Genomic DNA, 23,456 nt, shown 5'->3' with positions numbered 1-23,456 from the left:
TTGAGTATGAAAAGACTAGTAATATGGGAGTGGCGTGAATGCCGCAACATAGCCCTCTTAAAAGAGGTTTCCTTACATCCTGACGGCAGATGAACATCCCAATGTTGTTATCCTAACGATTAATTCTACCCTAATCTGATGCAGATTTATTCCTTAGTTTGGATACACGATGAGAACGACCGGCAATATCATCAAACAGCTGCCGCTGCCGCTTCCGCTTGTGATGTTTCCGAACCGAGTTGATTGCGAGTGTTATGCGCCGTCTTCATCGCCCACCTGTAAACAGCCATGGCATACTCGAGCAAATGAAGTGCAATGTGCGTCCCGATCCCTGCAATGATCCCATAAGCTATGGAGTACGTCAGCGGCATCAGAATCAAGGTGAGGAACGCCGGCACCGCCGTCTTCGCTTCCGACCACTCGATCTCCTTCACCATCTTCATCATCATCATCCCCACGAGCACCAGCGACGGCCCGATCGCCCATGGCGGCACGTTCGTGAACAGGGGCGCGAAGAAGAGCGATACCAGGAACAGGAGCGCCACGGTGATGGCCGTGAGCCCGGTGCGACCGCCCTCCCTCAGCCCCGCGGTCGACTCGATGTAGGTGGTGACCGTCGTGGTACCGAGCGCCGACCCCACGATGGTGGAGCTCGCGTCCACGATGAAGGCGCGGTACTCCCCCTCGAAGCTGCCATTTTCGTCGGTGAACCCCCCGTACTCAGCCATCGAGTACATCGACCCGGTCGTGTCGAGGATGTCGACGTACAGGAGCGTGACGACGGCCATCCACACCTCGCTCCTGTTGAAGCCGCTGAAGCTGATCTTCCCTGCCGTGCTCCGGATGATATGGAGGTCCACCACCTTCTTGAAGTAAGCATAGCTCGAGTTCCCCAGCGGCGTGTTGGGGAAGACCGTAACGCTTGTGCCTCTGATCCAGGAGATGAGTGTGACGAACACGATGCCGTAGATCATGCTTCCCTTGACGTCCCATGACAGGCAAGCGGCCGTGACGAGGAAGCCTGCGGCTCCGAGCCAGAACGTCGGGCTCTCCATGGTGCCGCCGTGGCACTCACCGGTGGCCGCGTCGATCTTCGCGCACGCGGTCAGCGTCACCAACGTCGACGAGCTCGCCCCGACGAGGCCGACGCCCTGGTTCGCTTGGAGGCCGGTGAAGGCGAGGAAGAGGCCGATGCCGGCGGCCGACGCGAGGCGGATGGAGCGGGGGATCAGGCGGGCTAGCTTGGCGCGGAGGCCGAGCACCGATAACCCGAGGAACAGGCAGCCCTCGAGCATGACGGCGGCGAGTGCGGTTCCGTACGGTACGTGTCCGGATCCGTGGAAGCCGACCATGTTGTAGGTGAAGTAGGCGTTGGTGCCCATGCCGGGGGCCAATGCCAACGGCAGGTTGGCGAAGGAGCCCATGGCGAAGCTGCCGACCATGGCCGCGACGGCCGTGGCGACGACGAGGTCGTTCTTCGTCCTCGACAGGCATCGTTGGTACCCTGGATTGCCGTCAAACTTGCACTCGGGCCCGGGGAGGCCCCCCGCGGCGGAGGCGGAGGAGTTGGACGGGAGGGTGCAGTCGTGCACCGAGCACGGCCCTCCGGAGTTGGTCAGGATGGTGGCGTTGACGGATATGATGTAGACCATGGTGAGGAACGTGGCGGCGCCGGCGCGGAGCTCCTTGGTGAAGGAGCTCTTGCGGTGCTCGATGTCGAAGTATCTGCCGACGGGGCTAGTGGCGACGGCGCGGTTGAGGGCCGCCTCTGCCCGCCGCCACGATCTCCCTCCGCCCGTCTCCCCCTGCCCTGTAACCGTCCCTCCTCCCATACCGACCTCCGCCGTCAGATTTCCTCTTTATGACTCGTCCTTTCTCCGTGATGCTTGCGTTATATGGAAGGAGAAGGGAGGCAAACATGGTGATGTGCTTTCTTTATGGACAAATTAGCGGACACCAAATTGGTGGCAGTCAAAATCCTGAGCGATTAGTCGGCTAAGATGAACCACACTAGTAATAAAAGGTATATTATTTATTGATGAAAATAATAAATGACATTAATTATCTGTCATATATATATATATATATATATATATATATATATATATATATATATATAGGCATTCAACAAGTGGGAATGTTTTGATTCAGTACGACTTCGCCCCCACAAGACTGCATGTTTGATTTAGATCAAGCGAGGGCGATATAAAGAAGTTGATTGCGAGAAAGGGATTGAGGCGCTGTTTTCTGTTGCGCCTAAAAAAGGTACATGGGTTGGGGGCCTGCCTAACAAAAGATGGCATTGCAGGCGTTACTTTGTAGTAGTAATTATTGCACAATTAGTTCTATGACTATTTAAGCTGGAGTCCTTATCAGTTCCCATGTGACCTCAAAGGCAATCAGTCACCCCTTCTCTCTGCAATACGAAACGTTCAGACCAACCTGGGGTAGGCTTCAAATCGACAGTTTAATTTATACGCCTGTCCATCAATTGCAATCTACCCTAATGTTACAGTGATCAGAACTCAAAAGCAATCTACCAAAGCTCTTCTGACCCGCGATCTTGGAATTCAAGCACCTAAAAGTGGTGACCCAAAGCAATCCTCACCGAGTCTCCTCCGTCCACAATAAAGCTCTTCTAACCCCATGAAAGAGGTGCAACTTAGAGAAATCATCACCTCAGAGAGCGTCGACCTGGCCGTCCCTGTTATACATAGAATGGCAAGGAGATCTCTATTAGTTCTTTTCTCTTTTTTCCTCCATTCTTTTCCTTTTCCATTGACACTTACAATCTCATTTCTTCAACGACGTGAATGAACCATACAATATTTCTATACCCCATTTAAAATTATTTCTAGTAAACCTGCATTCCTAGACCATCTAAACCCATTATTTCTATACCCCATTTAAAATTATTTCTAGTAAACCTGCATTCCTAGACCATCTAAACATGAAACTCGACCAGCTGAAGTGTCCACATCTGAGAAGGGCGAGGAGGATAAATATATGAAAAAAAATGCAATTGATTGATGCCAAAATGAATCATTCTTATGTCACAAAGCTACAAAAGAAACAAGTGTCCAAATCTGGGCACCGCAACGAGGAGGATAAATATATGAAGTAAAATGCAACTGATTGATGCCAAAATGAATATTCTTATGTCACAAAGCTACAAAAGAAAGACCATACTTTGTAACTGACTGATGCCTACTTCTGAGAAGCTTTCAGCTTGTTATTTTTGCCACCCCTCTTTCTTGAACTACTTTCAGCCTCTTCCTCTTCAGCCTTCTGTTCTGCCTCCAGTATGGCCAACTAGAATGGTTTCGACCAAATAAAGTCAGTGGCAGCCATAAGGCAATGAAATATTTTTCATGCCAAAAAGAGTCTTGGTTTATGTTGGTATATGATCACCTCATCAAGTATGGGTTTGAGCTCCTTAAACCGAGCATCAGCAAGATCAAAGCCATCTTTACGGAGCTCCTGATCCCAAATTTGAAATCAACATATGATGATGTGCGAAATAAGTACAAGATTTAAAAATATATTAATCTGAATTTTGCAACAAGCATGGTTTTCTGGCTTCTTCAGGTATTATGGCAAAACATTGTTATGAAACAAATTATTACTAAAAAAGCATTTTTACCATTTGCTCCTCCATTAACAAAATTGCTATAATGAACTTGTGTCATCCACACTAAGAAAGAATGGTATTCAATTCTTCAACTGCAGATATTTTAGTAAGGAATAAAAAAAATATTTTTTAAGCAGCCGTTGGGTGTTCAACAGTACAAAACTGGAGAGAGAGAGAGAGAGAGAGAGAGAGAGAGAGATGTGAGTGTCCTCAGCCAAACTGTTACTCAACATATTACCTACAATAAAAAAAAAAATCAATTTACCTTTCCGGTGTGTTGAGTGTGCTCATGTGCAGCCATTTGCCAATACATACATGTTCTTCTATAAAAATCCCTCAGAGATTCTCCAGGCTTTACAAGACACAAAACAACAGTGTGAAGATTGGCAAGAGTGCTTATTTAGTCTTTACTAAGAAAAAGTTAATTACAGAAAACGAAGACACTCAAAGGAAAATCATTAGATCAATATGATCATTATAAACAAATAAAGATGCACGAATTCAAGTACATGAAAACAGGATACAATATAATACAAGTTCGACATGACAAGGAAATAAGATACAAGAAAAAGAAGCAAATATGGCATGGCATGACTTACCTGTAAGTAAAATATTGAGAAAACAGGATAAAAAACGGCAATAAAAACGTTTTAAAATACAAAAATAGTATATAACAGCTTGATAATTTTAAACCGTTTGGTATATAACTACGTATCATGATATATAATAATTATAGTACAACATGTCCACACTTTAGGAAACAGAGAAGATACTACGAATTTACAGAACATGAATATCAACATATTAATTGCATTAATAATAATAAAGTATCTAATATTTTTAATAATTATTTTAAAATCAAGTACTTCAACAAAGTGTCCAATATATCCCAGAAGGATCCATAATTATCGTGTCTGACAGAACCAAAACACAAGTATCAGTGTCCTTTAGCAAGGCAACAACTGACAGATGCACCTATGGTGTACATGCAATACTTGGTGGAAGTATACTGAATAAAAAACCAAACAAAGACATGGATATAAGTGGGAGATATGTATGAAACATGTCAACCATAAATCTGCTATGTTGGTGCAATCGATGGATTTTACAGGTCTCTGATTGATTCAACCAGTTCAACCATGTTATTTGGTGGGCCTCGCCCTAATCTGCCTTTTGCCTCTTCAAGCTTCTGCATGTCTTTGTTACCTTCACTGGCAACAGTCAACCATCTTTTGTTAGCACCAACAAGGTACTGAACAATCAATTATCATCGTTGTTATCTTCTTGCCTGATTTGTGAGGTACCATGTAAAGAAGCAGCACTTAACAAGGCAGCACTTATCCTCTTTCAAGGCATACGAGTGCCACTCGGTGAGGAACAAACAGCATCACTTTGCTGCGATGGCTGATTTTCCATTACCACTGCAAGGACTTATTCTAGAGGAGTCCGGGTTATATCAACACACACAAGTCACAGCTAGTCCATGTATGGTTGGTTACCCATAGACTTTCAGCTTCCCTCAGAAGCTGGAGCTCTAATGTGAATTGTTGAGGTCAGCCATTCATATAATCTCTCACCAATGGGTCACAAACGTAATGTTTGTGAAAATGCCATACAAGTTAAGAAAAAGTTTCTGGAGAGAATTAAACACATCTCTTTTATATATTTTTCATATTTCTTTCATTGTGTATGAGAGTTAAATGTCCTAAACACACACACACACACACATACATATATATGCATATATGTGTGTATATGTATATATGTGTACACACACACACACACACACACACTTCAAAACATTGACAAATTGCTGAACAGAACAAGTTATTTATATACAATGTAATATTAAAAACATAAATGTACTCTTTAATTATCATACCAATGCCACATTATATCCTACTTTTACAACATATGTCACACTCCATAACCATATCTAGTATTGAATCTCATATTTGTACCGGTGCTTAATAGCTAAACAGATGCCAGTCTGTGATCTGTGCCAGAGCATGACCAACAAAAATATACCAATATAGATAGCAGATGTGCAGGCTACTAAGTCTGCCACAGTGAATAATGCACGGTGAACAACCAAAAGGCTATCAGCAGTAAGTGCAACTGTTTCTTCCAATATGACATAGGATACTATAGGCAATCAACAAAAAAGAAGATTGCTAATAAAAAAGAAAGCTGCAAGGTGTAAAAGAAACTACCATTGGAGTCCTCTGGGAATCTGAAAGTCCAAGGCTTATTCTTATCTGCTCTATCCTGGTCCGTTTCTCTTTTCTGCGCAACTTCTTACCTTCACCTTTTAAGACAGAAACAGCACTTCCCATATCCAAAATCATATTACCTTCACCTGTGGACTTCACAAGCATGCATAAAGATCAAACCCATTTAATAAAATAGAGTTAAAACAGGTTGTCATGCAAAATAGCAAGAGAAAACTTATGACAATAACAGAACAGAAAAGGTATAGCATGGATGAAAGGAAGAGGCTCTCAATGACAAACCACATCCAGCAGTTGCTTTTATAATATCGGATATGATGTTGGGGCAGTAATCCGTGTAGTACGATGACAGTTGCTTTTCACGCATCACTTGCGAGTACGATGACATTGTATATTGACTTCACCACTAGATTGCATCACATGCCCATGCAACATTTCATAAATGCAAAAAGAAGAATGTGCTTGTGTCCACCAGGTCACCAACACTTCTGCAACTCATAATTGTGCAAATATGGGCTCCAAACCATGTGTATGCAGGTTGGCCATAGACATGTACATAAAATACACACCGTGCCATGCGCAACCATACAATGTGATACCATGCTGCAGGAGCTTGGCCTTCTCTATACAGTACAATAGTACATCATAGACTTCCACACTGTCGGTAAGGCCTCAACAATTTACATACACCATGATACATATTGCAATGAACAATAGAACCTCAATCCGAGTGTCTTAGAAAATGCTAGGAAGGATCATAATCAGAAAGCATGCATATTTCAACCACTATAGAATCTCCCGCACAATTGTTACATCAAGAGTTACATTGAAACTGGCTCTCAAGATTCGTGTTTCTATCAAGGATTTGCAATGTTGAGATGTGTGAATGGTATTAACCCTGCTAGCAGACTGCCAGCATGGTTGAGAGGAGCACACCACACATGCAAATCCATAGGTCCTATATATATGTGTCAGCATGACAGAGCAAAAACCCACAAAGTATTAACCCTGCTAGCAGACTGCCAGCATGGTTGCGAGGAGCACACCCACACATGCAAATCCATATGTCCTATATATATGTGTCAGCATGACAGAGCAAAAGCCCCCATAGTAGGAAATACAAACAAAGATTGACCAGAATAGATATCTCATGTTCAAACCAGTATTTTTAAATGCGCTAGGCACTACAGATTGCAAGGTCCCTTATTGCCTGAGGTTCTAGACACTGTTTCACCTTGCTTGCCTAAGCGCCTACGTGAATGCCCAAATGTCTTTTGACATCCATGTTCCAAACTCTGTTCTCCAATGATGAACATATACAATAGTCAGAAATTGAACCTCTATAAATGAATTCATCATCATCCTAGCTACTTGTTAATGTCCCCACCAGTTTCCTTTACCAGAAATGGTATAACCCAGAAGATATGCTGCTTCCAACAAATGTAACTTATCCAGATAAATGGTATAATCCAGAAGATATGCTGCTCGTACCAGTTTCCTTTACCAGATAAATGGTATAATCCGGGAGATATGCTGCTTCCAACAAATGCAACTTATCCAGAACATACTTAAGGACGAATTGGATGTGGCAGGTAGACTTGAGCCAACGTTTGGAACAACATTCCCATTCTGACTTGCCGTAAAACAATGTAAGAATTTAATAATTACTTGAACAGAATGAATCAGTACACCTTATAATCAATGCAAAAATATGAATTCCCTTCTAAATCTTATTAGATCTTGACAAAAAATTGACAATATCCAAATTGATAAACATGAACACCATTCTCAGGTATCTTCCAAAAGCATGCCTCATCTTCACCACGTGACATGGTACACACCAGCCATATTTGCAGAACAATGGAAAAAACTTAAAAAAGTTGGACATGAATGTAGCATTGAGCTATATAGAATTATCTTCGTAACTTAAAAATTCCATTTGAATTATCTTGGTAATTCTTCTTTGTAAACTAGGAAACAAAAATTGACAAACTATCAGCTTGTATTTCTCAGTTAGTAAACTGTCTATATGTATTTGTCATGTACAAAAAGACCAAAACAAATAAGTTGTTGTGATTTAAAAGCCTTAAAAGTAACTTACACCCAAATTGCCATCATCTTCATCGTCGTCGTCATCATCTGTCTCATCACTGTCATCACTACTGCTTTCTTCAGTGCCATCATCAATATCTTCATCATCATCATCAGATACTTCTAACCACTCTGATTCTGATGCCTGCATATAATAAAATAGAGAAAAAAATTAGTAAATCGTATACCTAATTTTTAACCAGGTAACTTAATGATTTTGAAGAATGCTACAAAATTGAGAATTGATGAGAAGTGTCTATGAATTTACATAAACAGAAATATTTCTTTGTGAACATAAAAGTAAATAGTATAAGTATATATAAAAGATGGAAACCATATAGTGGTCAAATTTCAAAGAGAAGAAATTGCTAACCAACAGACACAAGAAAGTACTAAGGTCATAAGTTACTAAAAGCAAAAGATGTTTAAGGTACAAACCGGTATGATGCACTTCCACTCGTCTAATTTGCTGAGGTTGAGTGAGTACAGATCATCAAGCGTAATCTCACGATCTTTAACTTCCATCATTCCACCATACAAGTAGAGAGTATCTTTCCCAACAACCATGCAAGAATTAATACGTCCGCAAGGCCTTACTGCCTAAAGTTAAAGAATGTTAAGTGAATACCAAGAAAGAAAAGAAAAAACAGATGATGGAAACCCAAATATCCATGTGGTCACCTCTGACGAAGTGCATGCTTGTGATGCAGAATTGCCACCTAGTCCTTGTACTTTCACATCAGGCACCCTTTTTGAGGTAACTGTCCCAAGGGAGAGACTTTTTCCCATCTGATTAGAAACTTCATTAACATCATCTCCCACATCAGTTGCTTCCTCGTAACTTTCCATATTCTCATTCCCATCATAATCTTCAGACATCTCTGGATCATCTTGTGTTTCCTTTGAAAGATTGAAATCCTTTCTTAATTCATTTCCTCTGCTTCCTTTAAACTGCAATTAAATTTAAAAAATATATGTCAGACTCAGCACTTAAATTGATGCACATGTCACCTTTTAACTGTAAATCTAAGAACACGGTACCCAACAAAAAATGGTGGTTGAGTGGCAGGGAAAATCTCATAATTTCATGCACCAATTTTGGATATCTGACAAGTATTAAATGATAAGTTCAGCAAAAAATTTATCCTCCGCAGCAACGGAAATGGTGGTTTACAGCAAGGTTCGCAATATCGTACCGTACCGATATTTTGACTTGGGCTCGGTACCGGTACGGTACGGTATACCGAGCGGTACACCCAGGTGTGCCTAGTATTATAGCACTACAACAGTGCACTGCTACAGTGCTACAGTGCACTCGGGCCGGTAACAGACGGTCCGCATACCGACAACCTGTCGGACCAGTATGTACCACCCGTACCGGGTGGTACAGTTCGGTACGGCAAACCCTGGTTTACAGTACCTAAGACAATGTTCACATTGCACCATAGCCAATTTTTTAAAAGGTAAAACATATCTAAATATCAAGTTCTAGCTAAATCAGCCAGAAGACTTACATCTATTGTGGTTCACACCACATTCTTCTACAAGAACAAATGAAAGTTGCATTAACACCGTGCTACTACGCACACAGCAGAATACCATAATTTTCATTTGGGTAAGGATATCAAATTCAAAAAATGGAACATGGATTAGAGATGTGAGAAGAATGTGTACATCTTCTGTAACCAAAATCGACCTGGCTAAGCCTTGGGTTACTGGACCACACTAGTTGGACCACAAATTTCAGTAAAAAATATCAATATAAAAATTCATTTATTTTATTTGTACTTTTCAGTTTTTTTCCTCCCTTTTTTTTTTCTTTTCTTCTTTTCTTCTCTGTTTACCAACACTTCAGCCATCCTCCTCTTTCCAGTCTTCTTCTTTCCTCCTACTTATGATTATATTTTTTTTGTCAGCTGAGTGTCCTCCTCGCTCCTCTTCTCTCCCTCCTTGTTTAGTGTGAGGCCAAGTGAGAGCATAGCAACGAGAGAGGGAGAAAGGATGGCAGTGTGAGTCAACAAAAAGGACCAATTTTGATTTGCTCTGCTCGATGGCTCATTGAATACCTGACCAGGTCAATGGGTTAAATTTGATTGTGAAATACAGACGACATTGATAGACTAACCGAGCAAAATGTATGGTTCCAGCTAGTTTGGTCTGACCAGCCAATTTGGTCCACTTCTCATAAATATGACTTAAATGGTAAACCAAACATATAGCTAAAATCTGTATCATAGAAAGCTAATTTAAAAAATAAAGAGATAAAAAAAGCTTCTGTGAAGGATATACACTAAAGTTGATTTTCACCAAACCATGCCATGTCAAACAACTGCTTTTCTGTCCAATTGTAGCTCAACTAAAAAACCATTTCCCTGGCTCACTCCAACTGGGAGAGAGAAAAGAGGATTCGAAAACTGAAGAGAACACAAGGCATTCCAGTGGTAAAAAGAAAAGGCAAAGAGAATATCTGGGACAGCAAGACTTAAAAGCAAGATGGGGTACATCTGGAATTGCCAAAATTATAATATGGCTCCCTAAAAAGTATAATCAATACGATCAAATGTACCATGGGTGTCAAATGGTTCGGAGAAATTTCAGGTTTCTAACCAACCAAACATATGAAAGCATAAGAAACAAAGCATCATGCACATGTTGTACATTATTTTATTAATATGCTACATCTTTACCAGGTACCAAAATTGATTACAGACTGCCTAATGAAATACCAACCTTGACCCCTCAAAACAAAGAAAAAAAATGAACCACTTGTACACCTGGAGACTAGTTCCATTATACATAAAATCCATGTACACATCGAAAAATATAATAATGTACATGTTGTTGATCAACCAGCACATAATGAAAGAAAGTGGATTGTTGAAGCTAAGTTCTGCTACAAATAGATATATAAGGTAAGCGCACCAATTGTCTCGTTACAAGACTTCAAGCACAGAAATACAGAAAGCAAACCGTTGCAACTGTAAATCAACATATTGAATCTGCATTGTAGATAATACATGTATAACACAGAATACAACACATAATTAACAAACAATATTCAGAAATGGGCAAGAAAAAGGAAGAATGTAGAGTGACTTACGTATCAACGCATAGGATCGAAATAGGGCGTGACATCAATTATCATGTGAAAAATTAATTGTAATAGAAGACAATCAACCTCAATCATGCAAATACTGTACCTGCAGGGGACCGCCCCTAATGAGGTGAGGATGGGGGAATAAAACGGGAATGGGGGCGGTGATGAGAAGCATTTTCTATTACCAACATGGTTATGGGGTGGGAACAGGAAGAGCACTCCCCACCTTGTCCCATACACATCCCTGCCCCATCTATATTATTATACTATATCGTATTATATATTTAATAACAATAATAATAATAATATATATATACATATTTGAGAATTGAACCAATACCTATAACACCAACATTCCAATATTAACCACTAAGTCAATTTTGTGTTCAATTTATAATTTTTAATATTATTAATTAGTTTTGATATATTTTATTTTTTTTAATTAATTAGGAGAATATGGAGAACCCACGGGTTGTAACCCCCCCCCCCCCCCCCCCCCCCACCCCCCAAATAGGGATTCTTTGTCCCAGCCCCCACCCGATTTAAATGGGAAATGAGGTGGGGATGAGGGATGGAGGATGGGGGTTGAGATAAGGACAGTGACCGGGGAAGCACTCCCCGCCCCTGTCCCACCCTGTTGACATCCGTAATTACAAATTAAAAACACAAAAGGTTATTAGCTAAACAATAAACCATAGCATCTAATTTCATAATTAGCTGTCAACTATAGGAACCAAAATACATTACATGAATGTATTGTTTTAGGACCACAATAATGAAGAGACTAAAGGCTAGGGACAATATAACAAAAGTGAAACTCAACCATAGGTTGCAAACCAATCATGCTTTCAAGGACTCAAAGCACAAAGACAAAGTAGGTCAAGCATGCCTTACAAGCATAATACCTAATTTAAAGAATACCTTGCAGGTAATCATCAAATACACTTTGCAAATTACCATTTTTCATGTTTGCAAATTACCTAGTTTTTGATGCCTATAACTGCATTGCTTCCCAAATAGCAGACCATTTCAATGCATTTGAACCACATGCTATAAATTCCTCCGAACCATAAAGCACCAAAGCTCATGTCATGCATAAAATTTAAGTCAACCTAAATAATTGTCTAACCATACAATTTCAGTGCAAATAACATCAATATTAGAGACATTCAAAAAATAAAAATAATGGGCAGTGCAGGGCATGATAATCTGTTGATGGTTACCACAGTAATACATTACCTTATCTTTTGTAGACTTATCCTTCCTTAGTTCCAAAGGATACCTAAAAATAATGAAAAGAAATTACTTCAAAAATCTCACACAGCGTGGCTGTATAACAATAACATAATTGTTATGCTTGGCGCCTAATATATGTTAAACAGCATTTTTTTCATATAAAGAACAACCTCCAAAATCATTTTGTATGTTGGTAACAAAAAGAACTTCCGGATCATGGATATGTACAAGTTCCTATGTCGATAAAAACGTCATCTTCATTTGTACATGAATGTATTACATATTATCATGTTAAAATATTCTACTAATTACAGAAACAGCTATAATCACATCTAAGGAGCAACAATCAATTAAGACCATTGTCTCCAACAGGTAAATGAAACCCGTATACAACAGATTTCCAAGTTCATAAGTATTAGAGCAGAAATGTTCATTAAAATGTTATAAGTATCTTGTGAAATTTATGGATGAAATAACTCATACATTTAGGATAAGATTTTTATCATCACAATTCACTGTGTACCATGAGCAAATTACAAACTTCAATGCTTCATAAGTCCACTAGAATAAACCAATTTTAACCAATGATAAAAGGAGAATTGTAAGTTTCATAAGAGTGGAGTCGAAGTATACATAATTTAGCACACTAAACAAACTTCAGATATTGTTAATGGGTTTTAAGGTTTAGGGTTTCAAACATATCATTTTTATTTTTTTATACTAAACCTGCCCTCTGTACAATTGATCCATTGATTCAACCAATGATCCAAAGACCCAAGACTAAACCAGACCAATATTCAAGCCAATTCTAATAAATATGCTTAAGAGTCCTAATCAGTGTAATTTCTGAAATCTTAGTTTGGGCTACTTCAAGACTTAGTTCCACCAATTCAGCATGTTGAAGTCAGTCATGTGTGCAATCCCAAGTTGTCTTTGCCTGTTCAACAACCATGGTCACCCATCTTATGCTCCCTTCCATCCCATGTAATACCATTTGCAGAAAATGGCATTCGATTGCAAATTTGAGATTGTATTCTATATTTCTATTTCAGTCTTTGCATCATTATTCGTTCTGCATTGAAGTCCAAGTATGACCAAAACTAATGTGATCAAAAGCATAAATTTGAAAGTATTCAAGGATTTTAGATGATATATATACACCAAGAAAACACAATTCTATTCTGTACCACATGCACAAATGTGCAATGTGCAACCCTAATGCCACCATTGGCCTTTGTGAAATCTTATGACAGGCAAATTAAGCCAAGAATCCTGGCACCAATCTATTCTAGATATCCAGGTTATTGCTGTGGTTCGACTGATTACATTTGTCAAGCCACCAGCGATAATGCTCTGAATATGTGTGTCAAAATAGGTTCTTATTTATATTTACATTTCTAGTTGTTCAACTGATTATCTTCATCCAACAATACTGTCCATTAACAAGCAAATATAAATAGGCAACAACTTCTACATTTTCTCATCAAGAACTAGAAACACATTATAAAATAACAATAAAAATAAAATAACAATAAAAATAAGTTAGAGCCGCATAAAAAACTCTGATCAACAAAATGATTCAGAAAAATCACCTCAATAATTAGGACAACAACATCCATGTAGTAGAAAAAACATACCATCGGTGACTGTCAAGTTGGAAGCCATATAGTTCATTCATAAACAAGCTCATCAGTAGGTCACCTGCATCAAATAATGCAATATAGTCAATTTGCATGCCAATGGTCAACAAAAGGTAGAGTGTAAGAAGCTTGCTTGAGATAAGAATGCACTGAAGATAAAATCAGCTCAGCTGTCAGTTACATTTGGCAAAATCGAAATGAACAAGAAATAAAATACAACAAAGGTGTGAGTGCTATCAGTCATAAGAAGGGCACTATTCCATGTGTTCCTATGCAGCTGTCCACAAAAACATCTTAGCCAGCATTATGCACATGGGTGCTGGCCGCTGCGTGTGATGACTGATGCTTTACATGTAGATACATATTGGCGTCGAAGCAATTAAATTCATAAGATTTGCCTAGTCAAACTCCATTCAGAAATACATGGGATGTAATTCCAGTTCAATAAGAGCACTTCCAAGTACTTGACAATAAAATGCTCAATATTCAATACTTATAAGTATCAACGACTACAATTAATGTTGCTTTGCAAGACAGATTTATAGAAAAATAATGGACCAAAGTCAACATTGTTATTTTTATCTGGTGAAACCAACAATTTAATGAGTACAAAATAGTTAAATACAGCCAATGTACCATGATACAATTTATAGAGACAAAAAAGGTTATGCAACAGAAATATGATAGTAAAATAGATCAAAGGTAGACAGCAGGAAAGAAAAATAAACATAACCTTCAGTTTCCATGTCCACAACACCTCCAAAAAGAACAGCCCTCCTCTTGTGAACAGACATGGAAAAACCAGCACGAGGCCCAGGAGGCATCCCACTCTTCTTAACCTATCATTACCCAGAAACAAGAAAAACTGAGAAAAAATTTAACTCTAAGTCAAAATTTTATGAACTCTTGTCATGAATTATACACAACAACAACAGGACATAGAATCCCAACTATTTTGAGCCAGCTAAATGGATCTTCTCCCACCATTGAGCTCTATGTAATGCAATAACTCTAGCAAAAACATAGAAATCTCCTTTTAATGTTTCTAGTAAAGTGTTCTTAGATCTCTCTAGTTGTCCCTACACCACTAATCCTAGTCAACTCAAATGTCCAATCAAAATATCTCAAGGTCTCTTTGCAAGCATGTACGATTGATTATGCACAAAAATCTTACGACGTCATTCCGTAACTGCATTTTACTTAAGAGTAAAAAATGTTACAATACTAAAACATAGAGCACAAGATGAAACTAACATTATCCATAGGCATTTGTGCATGGATTAAAGCATGTACACCTCATGAGAGGGTATGATATAGTGCAGTCTCATGCAAATAGTACCAAAGTCATGAACACAAAAAGATACATTGGCTCTAAAATAGCTGACACCTGTGAACATGCAAACAATTCATAGCATGAATTTATATGTGCCATTAATTTACCAAAATGCTAAATTTTAGGTGGCAGTATACTGAACAGGCACATCAATCCTTCTGATTCTCCTTCTTAGGTGGAGGAAGAAAAGGAAGCATTTTGAGTAAGAAGGAATAAAATGCCAGAAGAGAATAAACGATAACTTCCAAATAATCCATTTATTGAGAAGAAATCATCATGCACAATCCACATCCAAAAGTTTAAACTTGTACACAGAAAAAAACCTTGTTCCATTCCCATGTTCGAGGATCAAGTGACCATATGTCAGAATGGACAATTCCTTTCTCTGAGCCATGTTTGTCAGATACAACTTCTTTAGAATAGCCACCATATAAGAATATCTAGACATGAAAATTAATACAAATTAGAAAAAGACAAAAATCAATTCATTATAAGAAAACCAACATTTGCCCAGTGAAAAAAGAAACACTATTTGAATGTAAAATATAACAAACAAAAGAACGATATGTTGGCTAAATTTTTTATAAAACAATAACAACCCTACTACCTTAGAAACTCCAACAAGTATCAAAAATGGTTATTTCACATATAGGTCACAGCAGATATGTGTGATTTAACATAAGTAGCATGCCTCGAATGTAGCTTGAGGTTATAATGAACATTAAGACAATAAAAAAAAGGAAGAAGATCATTAAGAGAACCAATGAATGTTACTATTTTAAATGTCTAGAATGACCTCCCTTCAATTTAAAAAAAAATATTAAATATATAGATAACATAAACTGACCTTTAAAAATAATACAACTTGTAATTTCTGTTTTTAAGAAACAACCACTTAAATTTTAAAGTTAGGTTATTAAAATTTGGGGGTGCTTGGTACAAGGTTCAAAATCTGATAATTCAAAGCTCACATACCTAAGTATAATGGCTATCCCTATATTTAATTCTTTTTAAAAGGTGAAATTCCACAGTTTTAAATGTCATTTTCAACCTCCCAAACTGATGAAATGTATCTATATTACTATATAACAAGAGACAGGCATTGCATAGAACCAACAGTAGCAAATTTATGCATCAAAAATTGAAATAATGCACCAAAAGAGGAAAATGAATATAACATAATAGTTCACTTACTTCATCTTGAAAAACAAAAAGCTGAAATCCACTACGTGCACTAGGCCACATGCATCCAGGTCGAGGTTTTATTTCTTGCCACTACAGTTAGAAGAAACATGAATAATAAGATATAAAGAAAGAATAGAAACCACATCTCATTTTGTAGTAAACTGGTCTGCAGAAGAAACAAACAGAGCATCATATATAACAAAGTAAATCATGCTAGAAGAATCCACCTTGAACTGATCCAGATCAAAAACATGCAAATCATTGTAGTACCTGCAAACCAAAAGAAAAAACTGAGTTCCTAGATTCAAATATAATAAATATCCAAAAGGCAAAACATATTACCATGAAGTGGTTTTATTAGTAATTAATGACCTTCACAAAAATTAGCAATAGTGAAACTTCGAAGATGAAATAATGTAGACCACGGAGTAAAGATAGAATCTTCTCTCATTTTTGACAAGGAACATTTTCTTGGTCAGTGAGTCTATTTCATGACTCTAAACTTTGGCTATAAAGAAATACTTTATAAATTAAGGGCTTAGACTAAGCATGACTAAGACTGAACGTATAAAGTTCAACATTAGCAATACCAAGTAAGGCATCAGTCATAAAATCATACTTCAAGATCAAGTCTAGTTTGGTCGATTTAGTTTAAGGGTCAAGTTGAGTTTATTTTCAATTAATTTTGCATTCTTCATCCTTCACTCCCTATCCTGCTTTATTTATGATGTGTTGTAATCTTTGTCACAAGGACCTGAAACTGCACAATGGAAGCAACTGATGAAGATTGGATTGTGGGTTCATGACCGTCTCCAGTCCACAATTAAAACTAGATTAAGTTTATTAGCTAAGTTGATCAAAATCAATCAACATAGTTACTTAAGGATCAAATAACTAAGTCATCAGGATTTATTTCAAAATTTGAAGATTTTGTCCCTACTTTTATCAACATTTTTGAAAGGCCAATTAAATTTCATTGGTTGTTACCTTAACTTTTTAAGATATTAGTAGTACAAATTTTTGTACATAATCAATTAACAGTTAGAACAAAACCAGCACTGAATTCAAATGACAAAAATGGATATGGTAACATAGACACAAAATCAACATTAACATGACAGAATATTAAAGATTATGACCAGTAAGAAAAAGGACATATACTTAGTACTTGTAATATTTATTCTCTTTTTATCTTCTGTAAAACTATTTATGTTAAGATAAAGAGAAATGTGGTAACATAAATGTGTCAGATTAACAGAAAAGTTTACATTACAAAATATCGGGTACCAAATTCCTACTTTTTCAACAGTAAGCCCATCAAGAAATAAAGTTCATTCCAAACTATCATCACCTTCCAATAAGAGACTATTTGAGTGTCATGATCAACCTCACTCAAAATCCTTGCCAGAACCCAATTGTCACCAAATGTAATCCAAGATACATCATTAAAATTCCAATAAGGAACCATTGCATGGTATGACATCTTAGTGCGAACCAAGGTATACAGTTTCAAATGATACCGGGCGGTACGTACCGGTCCGATAGTAAACCGGTACATGGACCGTTCACTATCGGACGGTATTTTTTTATTTATAAATTATATAAATATAAAGGCAATGTCGCCTTTATCTTGGGGAGAAGAGAGGCAACATCACACATTTTTTTAAAAATTATATATAAATATATATATATATAAATAAAAGATTATATATATATATATAGATGTCGCCTCAACGACATCGCCTCGCCTGGGAGAAGATGGGCGACATCGCAGATTTTTTTAACTTTTATATATAAATATATATAAAAATAAATAGATATATAAATAAAAGATTATATATATATATATATATATAGAGGCGACGTCGTTTCGAAACTTCGATACGGTACGACAAAAGTTTATTTATTATATAATAAAAGATTATTTATTTTAAAAGATTATTTATTATATAAATAAAAGATTATATATATATTATATATATAAGTATATACACATATACACATATATATATACATATATATACACATATATATATACATATATATACACATATATATATATACATATATATACACATATATATATATACATATATATACACATATATATACATATATATATATATATACCTACCGAATGGTATACCGCTCGATATATAGTATCGTACCATACCGAGAGAATGTTGAAACTTCGATACGGTACGATATTTCAATCCTTGGTGTGAACACACATCTCAATGTGTTAACCCATAAAGAGAAGTTGATAGGTTACCTGATATTGATTTCTAAAACCTGACAGCTTAATGGCGCAATAACTTGTAAAAGGATGAGCTTTGACCATGTGATTCAAAATGCTTCAACCAAGTTATTAGCAGTATGCCTAATCCAACACATTATGATCTCTTGATACAAAACCAAAAACCACAATATAACAAGCATGATGCAGGTAGGTACATACATCGATCGGCAAGGGATAAGAAGAAAAAATTATTATTAAAAAATAGAAAGCAAATATGTCAAAAACAAGTATCACAAAGACAAAATAAAATAACATAAGCTTGAGCCAAAAAGAAATCAAACCTTACTTCCCTGAGAGTGTCATAAAAGCCACCAAAAACAATAATTTTGTGCTTGTACAACACCTGACAACGGAAAAGGGTTAAAGAGCTGATGTCATTACATAATTATGCAACACTAACATTGGTCCTGGAGGCATTTAATCACTTCACAATTGAAAATGACTGCATCCAGCAAGAGTAACAAAGACAACACACATTCAGAAGTACAAGGATGTATATTAGTGCAAACTCAAAAGCATCAATAATAAACCAAACCACTATTCATGCACCATATATGACATTAAAAATTTCTACTTTTTCATGGATTCAGAATAATACTATTGAAATTTAGCGGAAGCAACCATTTGTCGTTTGATTTTAGTCTTTCATAAATTGCAATAATGAAGTTTGTGTAGTACACTAGAGCAGAAAAGGTGAATTTAGAATGCTCCAAAATAGTTTCACCAGCCATTTGACAACAAAAGAAGAATTTTTTTTGTCCTCTAATTTATGGAACCTTTTTAGATTCTTGACTACATGCATAAAGTGTAAACCACAACTCTTCTACTTGACCATGTATTTGGAAGTTGTACGAAATCTGTTGCTTAATATATTCTAGAGTATTCGAGTAGCAAACTCGATGAAATATATATTTACAAAACAGTGGTTATATTTTACACAGCAATAACAAATCTTTTGTCATTATTTTATGATAATTTGCTTATAATAATTGTTTACCACTCCAAGTGCTTCTCCGCAAGGAAAGACTGCTTTATCTATTCAGCCCCACTGCAAACTCCTATCAATTTGTGGAACTTGGAAATTGGATCAGTAATCAAGTTTGCCAAAATACAATAATAGAATTTTATGTTACCTATCAAGTACCAAATGTGCCTGATTTAGATAAAGTATAGATTATCTATAATTTTGTGAAGGTTCTGAAGATAAGACAGTGCATGAATACAACAGATGTATGGTTGGCTACATAAATAAAAAGCAAAATAGCACACATACCATGCGATGGCCTGAGCGGGCACTCGGACATCCTTTTAAAAGTAGTTGCTCCCATTGATTTGTCTTCAAATCCAACATCCAAAAGTCCTAAAACAGTAAATTGAATCATATAACAGGTTATTATTATAAGAACAAAAATCTTGTTAAGTTAAAAAGAAACCCAATTAAAGATTAGTTAAAATGGGGTTTGTTTTGGAAATCACAAGATGCATCACATATTTGAACTACACCCATGGTCCCATGGTTTAAAATACCTGAAGTGCACCTAATAGTAAGTCTACCGTCTGCTATCAATCTTTCCAGCATAGCATAATTCATCAAGCCTGAAGAGAAAAGGAACTAACAGGAAAGAAATATGAAACCACAAAGTTTCATACAACAATAAAATGGAACTTGGAAGATACAAAACATAGTTCATCTTTTCTAATAACCATTTACATTTTTGCTCTTCTCTTCTGTCCAGTTTACCATTTTCTCTACAACCAAAGAACAGCCTTTTTTCCTTGTTGTCAACTAATTGGATACCATATGACTCATCTAGACCAGCATAAAAAAAACATGCTTACATCCAAGGCTGTACTAGGCACAAATTTTGAACCTTACTGTTAGGAGCCCCACCTAACAAATGCCATTTCACTTTGAGAAAATACAAGCCTCAGAAAAGAGATTTAGAGGAAACGAAGAGAAGAAGGTGGAAGAAGAATATAACAATGCTTGAACCTAATGCTTTAGAGGTTTACAATCATCTAGCATTCATTCTATAGGCTACTATGCCCATAACCCTCCCATATGTTATAACCCAATCAATAAAAAAGACCACCATACTCACTCATGGCTAAAGTACCCATTGTGGTACCTGTAGCTACATGATGCTGCATCATAAAATGCACATAAAAGCTTCAAAGGTCCATGCACATAAAAGCACACTTAAATTGTAACATAATTTTTCAATTTTATGTTAATAACAAAAAAAACTGTGGCATTAAAGATGGTATTCAATTATTTGTAATGATCAAAGGAAAAGAATCCAGATAATAGAGAAAAAGGAAAGTAATTGAAGATTAAGCCATCACACGAAGGGTTTGACATCCTTATCTCTCTCACTTCTTTTTCTTCCTGCCCTTTTCTCAATTGCTACTGTTTCCTTTTCCACTGTTGTTTCCGCTTCCATCTTCCTTCTCTTGACCACTTCTTTAATATTGTGTTCTGCAGCTAATACTCATGTCTTATTCTTCATCAATTATATTTGTTCTTTCTGCTGCCAGATTCAAACGACTACGACCACTATACTAGCAGCTCATATTGGGTTCAAGATCAAGAAAATATATGCACATAAGAATAGTACAATCGTTTAGTCAGATGTTCCTAAGAAGTCAACATTCATTAGGCACATTACAGTTGCTTGTTTTCGGTATCGACTTCTAGTCATCCTCAATAGAACATCCATCATGTATTTTCCTTGCCAAAAAATGTAAATATGCCTAGCAAGTTAGAGTCAAACAAACAAGTACATGTGCATGCATCAATCAGAATCTATCAGATCAATTTGAATATACCACATGAACTTTTCACTTACAAAATTTCTGATAAGTAAACAAAGAACTAAATGAATAAAATATCAAATCTCATAGATAAGTTGATCAAAACAATTACCTTATAATGATGAAAACGTTCCTGGTTTGGAGACGTAAATTCTCCACCTATGGAATAAAATCGATATAAATTACACACGAGAAAGTGACTGGGGTTAGTGACAATATATGATGAGTTTAGGTTAATTACCAAATATATAAATATGGTCTTTCCATGCAACAGCTTGATGAGCACTACGAGGAGGTGGACTATTGGGACTTGATATCAACTTCCATTCATTTTTTTCTACATCATATCGATAAAGATCACCATAAACAAAAGTCTGCAGCAACAACTTGGTCGGTTAACATACATCAGGACTCCCACAGCAAAAAATTTACTACACAGATATATTTCATTTGCCTATAATGAAGCATATTTTGTTTTATTTTTCATTTTATGATATCCAAAAAGAAGGGAATGCAACAAAATAAGAAACATAAAACATGGATATCTAAACTATAATGCCACAAAGATAGGAAATAAATGAAAAGCAAATCAATTTCAACAATACATTTAGAATAGTGTACTTGTTAGTTCTGACCTTGTTGCCATTGTAAAACTCTCCCCCATACAAAATCAACTCGGTGTCTTTCAATGGATTAATGATCAGCTGCAAGAAAAGGATATCAATTAGAAACCTATCTTTGAAATACTAACAATTAGGTATGACAGAAGCCTTGGTTGCCAGCGAGTGCATGGCTTGATTTTTGTTTCATTCTGTTAATAATAAAGGTTAGAGCCCTGACCCATTTTAAAGCAGAAAAGAGGGAAAATTAATCAAGTACAAGCATTCAATGTTCATGTTTTGAACTTATCTTGGTCAACTGTTTATAAAGCCAGTCAAGAAATTAACGCAGTTATTTTGTCGAACATATACATTCCTAAGAAGAATGTCAAAACTACAAAACGACTAACGTGGTGGGTACCATAATCTCTCTTTCCCGTTAACCAGGCCAGTTTTTCTGAGGGAATTTGACTCGGTTACCCACAAAAGAAGCATTTAGGTACATACGCCTATCGCTAAACAAATAGCCAAGAAAAGATAGCAATAACCTAATCTCGAAATCGCAAACCCTATCATCAAGAATCTTCATGACGAATTACCGAACAACCGGACCGGGGAGAAGGGGCGGGGACGTTCTCCTCGACGTGGACTTCCTTCTTCTTCGCCTCCTCCTTCTGTATGTTTTTCTACAGCAAAAGGTGAACCGCGGAAAAGAAAGACGAAAAGATCACAACACAAGAAAAAAAAAGAAAGGAATCAAGAGAGGACAACACTAAGGTTTGAGTGGGAGACGAGCGATTACGAGGATGGCGTCGATGTCGTCCTCCTGGGAGACGTTCTTCTTGCTCTCCCTGCGCACCTTCTTCTCCTCGGCCTTGGCCGTCTTCCGCTCCGTCTTCTCCTTCCCCTTGCCGGGCTTCTTCGTCTTCTTCCCCATTCTTGAACAATCACCGCCCCTTTGCCTTCGCCGCTCCCCTCTTCTCGTGCTCTACCGAAGTGCGATCGTCGGAGATGCACTTGCGTCCGCTCGTATTAAAGTGAACCTATGCAAGCCTAAACCGGGCCGGCCAAAACGCAACCCTAGCCATTGCTGTCGGTTAGTCGTTACTGTAACGTCAGGGCATCATGCAGCATAATTTCCGGTCCGGTTTATAAATGGCGGTCTTAAACCTATGAATCGCGGTCCGAACCAGATGTGGTGGTATGGTGAAACCATGGCCTAAAGTAGACCGGGAACAAATCTGAGAAAGAAAAGAAGACCAATAGTACAGGGAAGAATCTTTCGGGTGAACCAAGTCAT

The 23,456-nt window shown here is 37.4% G+C and overlaps 2 protein-coding genes across 4 annotated transcripts; both read right to left on the bottom strand.

Annotated features, from left to right (window-relative positions):
• On the bottom strand, positions 1 to 1,885 carry LOC135624197 (adenine/guanine permease AZG2-like). The gene has a single exon (XM_065127602.1). It carries the CDS (start codon positions 1,830 to 1,832, stop codon positions 192 to 194), a length of 1,641 nt encoding a protein of 546 aa, XP_064983674.1. The 5' UTR covers positions 1,833 to 1,885; the 3' UTR covers positions 1 to 191.
• Positions 1,886 to 3,005: 1,120 nt separating this feature from the next.
• LOC135583851 (uncharacterized) lies at positions 3,006 to 23,229 on the bottom strand. 3 transcript variants are annotated; one of them, XM_065129107.1, is made up of 20 exons: positions 22,959 to 23,227; positions 22,756 to 22,842; positions 22,193 to 22,261; positions 21,799 to 21,931; positions 21,670 to 21,716; positions 20,017 to 20,103; positions 19,025 to 19,086; positions 16,672 to 16,714; positions 16,454 to 16,534; positions 15,583 to 15,699; positions 14,660 to 14,765; positions 13,924 to 13,987; positions 12,290 to 12,332; positions 8,635 to 8,904; positions 8,392 to 8,553; positions 7,964 to 8,098; positions 5,845 to 5,997; positions 3,897 to 3,983; positions 3,412 to 3,480; positions 3,006 to 3,312 (listed from the first exon to the last, which is right to left on the bottom strand). In XM_065129107.1, exons 1-20 carry the CDS (start codon positions 23,091 to 23,093, stop codon positions 3,208 to 3,210), a joined length of 2,055 nt encoding a protein of 684 aa, XP_064985179.1. In that variant the 5' UTR covers positions 23,094 to 23,227; the 3' UTR covers positions 3,006 to 3,207. The 3 variants fall into 3 exon arrangements, with proteins under 3 accessions (XP_064985179.1, XP_064985181.1, XP_064985180.1); XM_065129109.1 differs by lacking the exons at positions 3,006 to 3,312; positions 3,412 to 3,480; positions 3,897 to 3,983 and having other exon boundaries at positions 5,845 to 5,990; positions 22,959 to 23,228; XM_065129108.1 differs by lacking the exons at positions 3,006 to 3,312; positions 3,412 to 3,480; positions 3,897 to 3,983; positions 5,845 to 5,997 and adding an exon at positions 6,805 to 7,491 and having other exon boundaries at positions 22,959 to 23,229.
• Between the last annotated feature and the right edge of the window lie 227 nt (positions 23,230 to 23,456).

The sequence above is a fragment of the Musa acuminata genome, chromosome BXJ2-10, assembly GCF_036884655.1.
Source record: "Musa acuminata AAA Group cultivar baxijiao chromosome BXJ2-10, Cavendish_Baxijiao_AAA, whole genome shotgun sequence".
In the NCBI taxonomy this organism is placed as follows: Eukaryota; Viridiplantae; Streptophyta; class Magnoliopsida; order Zingiberales; family Musaceae; genus Musa; species Musa acuminata.
This window is presented reverse-complemented; position numbering and strand designations above follow the sequence as displayed.

Bases quoted from the DNA above. Each gene is read 5' to 3' on its own strand.
- LOC135624197 (XM_065127602.1), bottom strand. From the start codon at position 1,832: ATGGGAGGAGGGACGGTTACAGGGCAGGGGGAGACGGGCGGAGGGAGA.
- LOC135583851 (XM_065129107.1), bottom strand. From the start codon at position 23,093: ATGGGGAAGAAGACGAAGAAGCCCGGCAAGGGGAAGGAGAAGACGGAG. The intron at 20,104-21,669 runs GTAATTGTTTTG...TTACTGTTTTAG, and splicing joins AACGTTTTCATCATTATAAG to GACTTTTGGATGTTGGATTT. The intron at 3,481-3,896 runs GTAAATTGATTT...ATTTGGGATCAG, and splicing joins ACACTCAACACACCGGAAAG to GAGCTCCGTAAAGATGGCTT.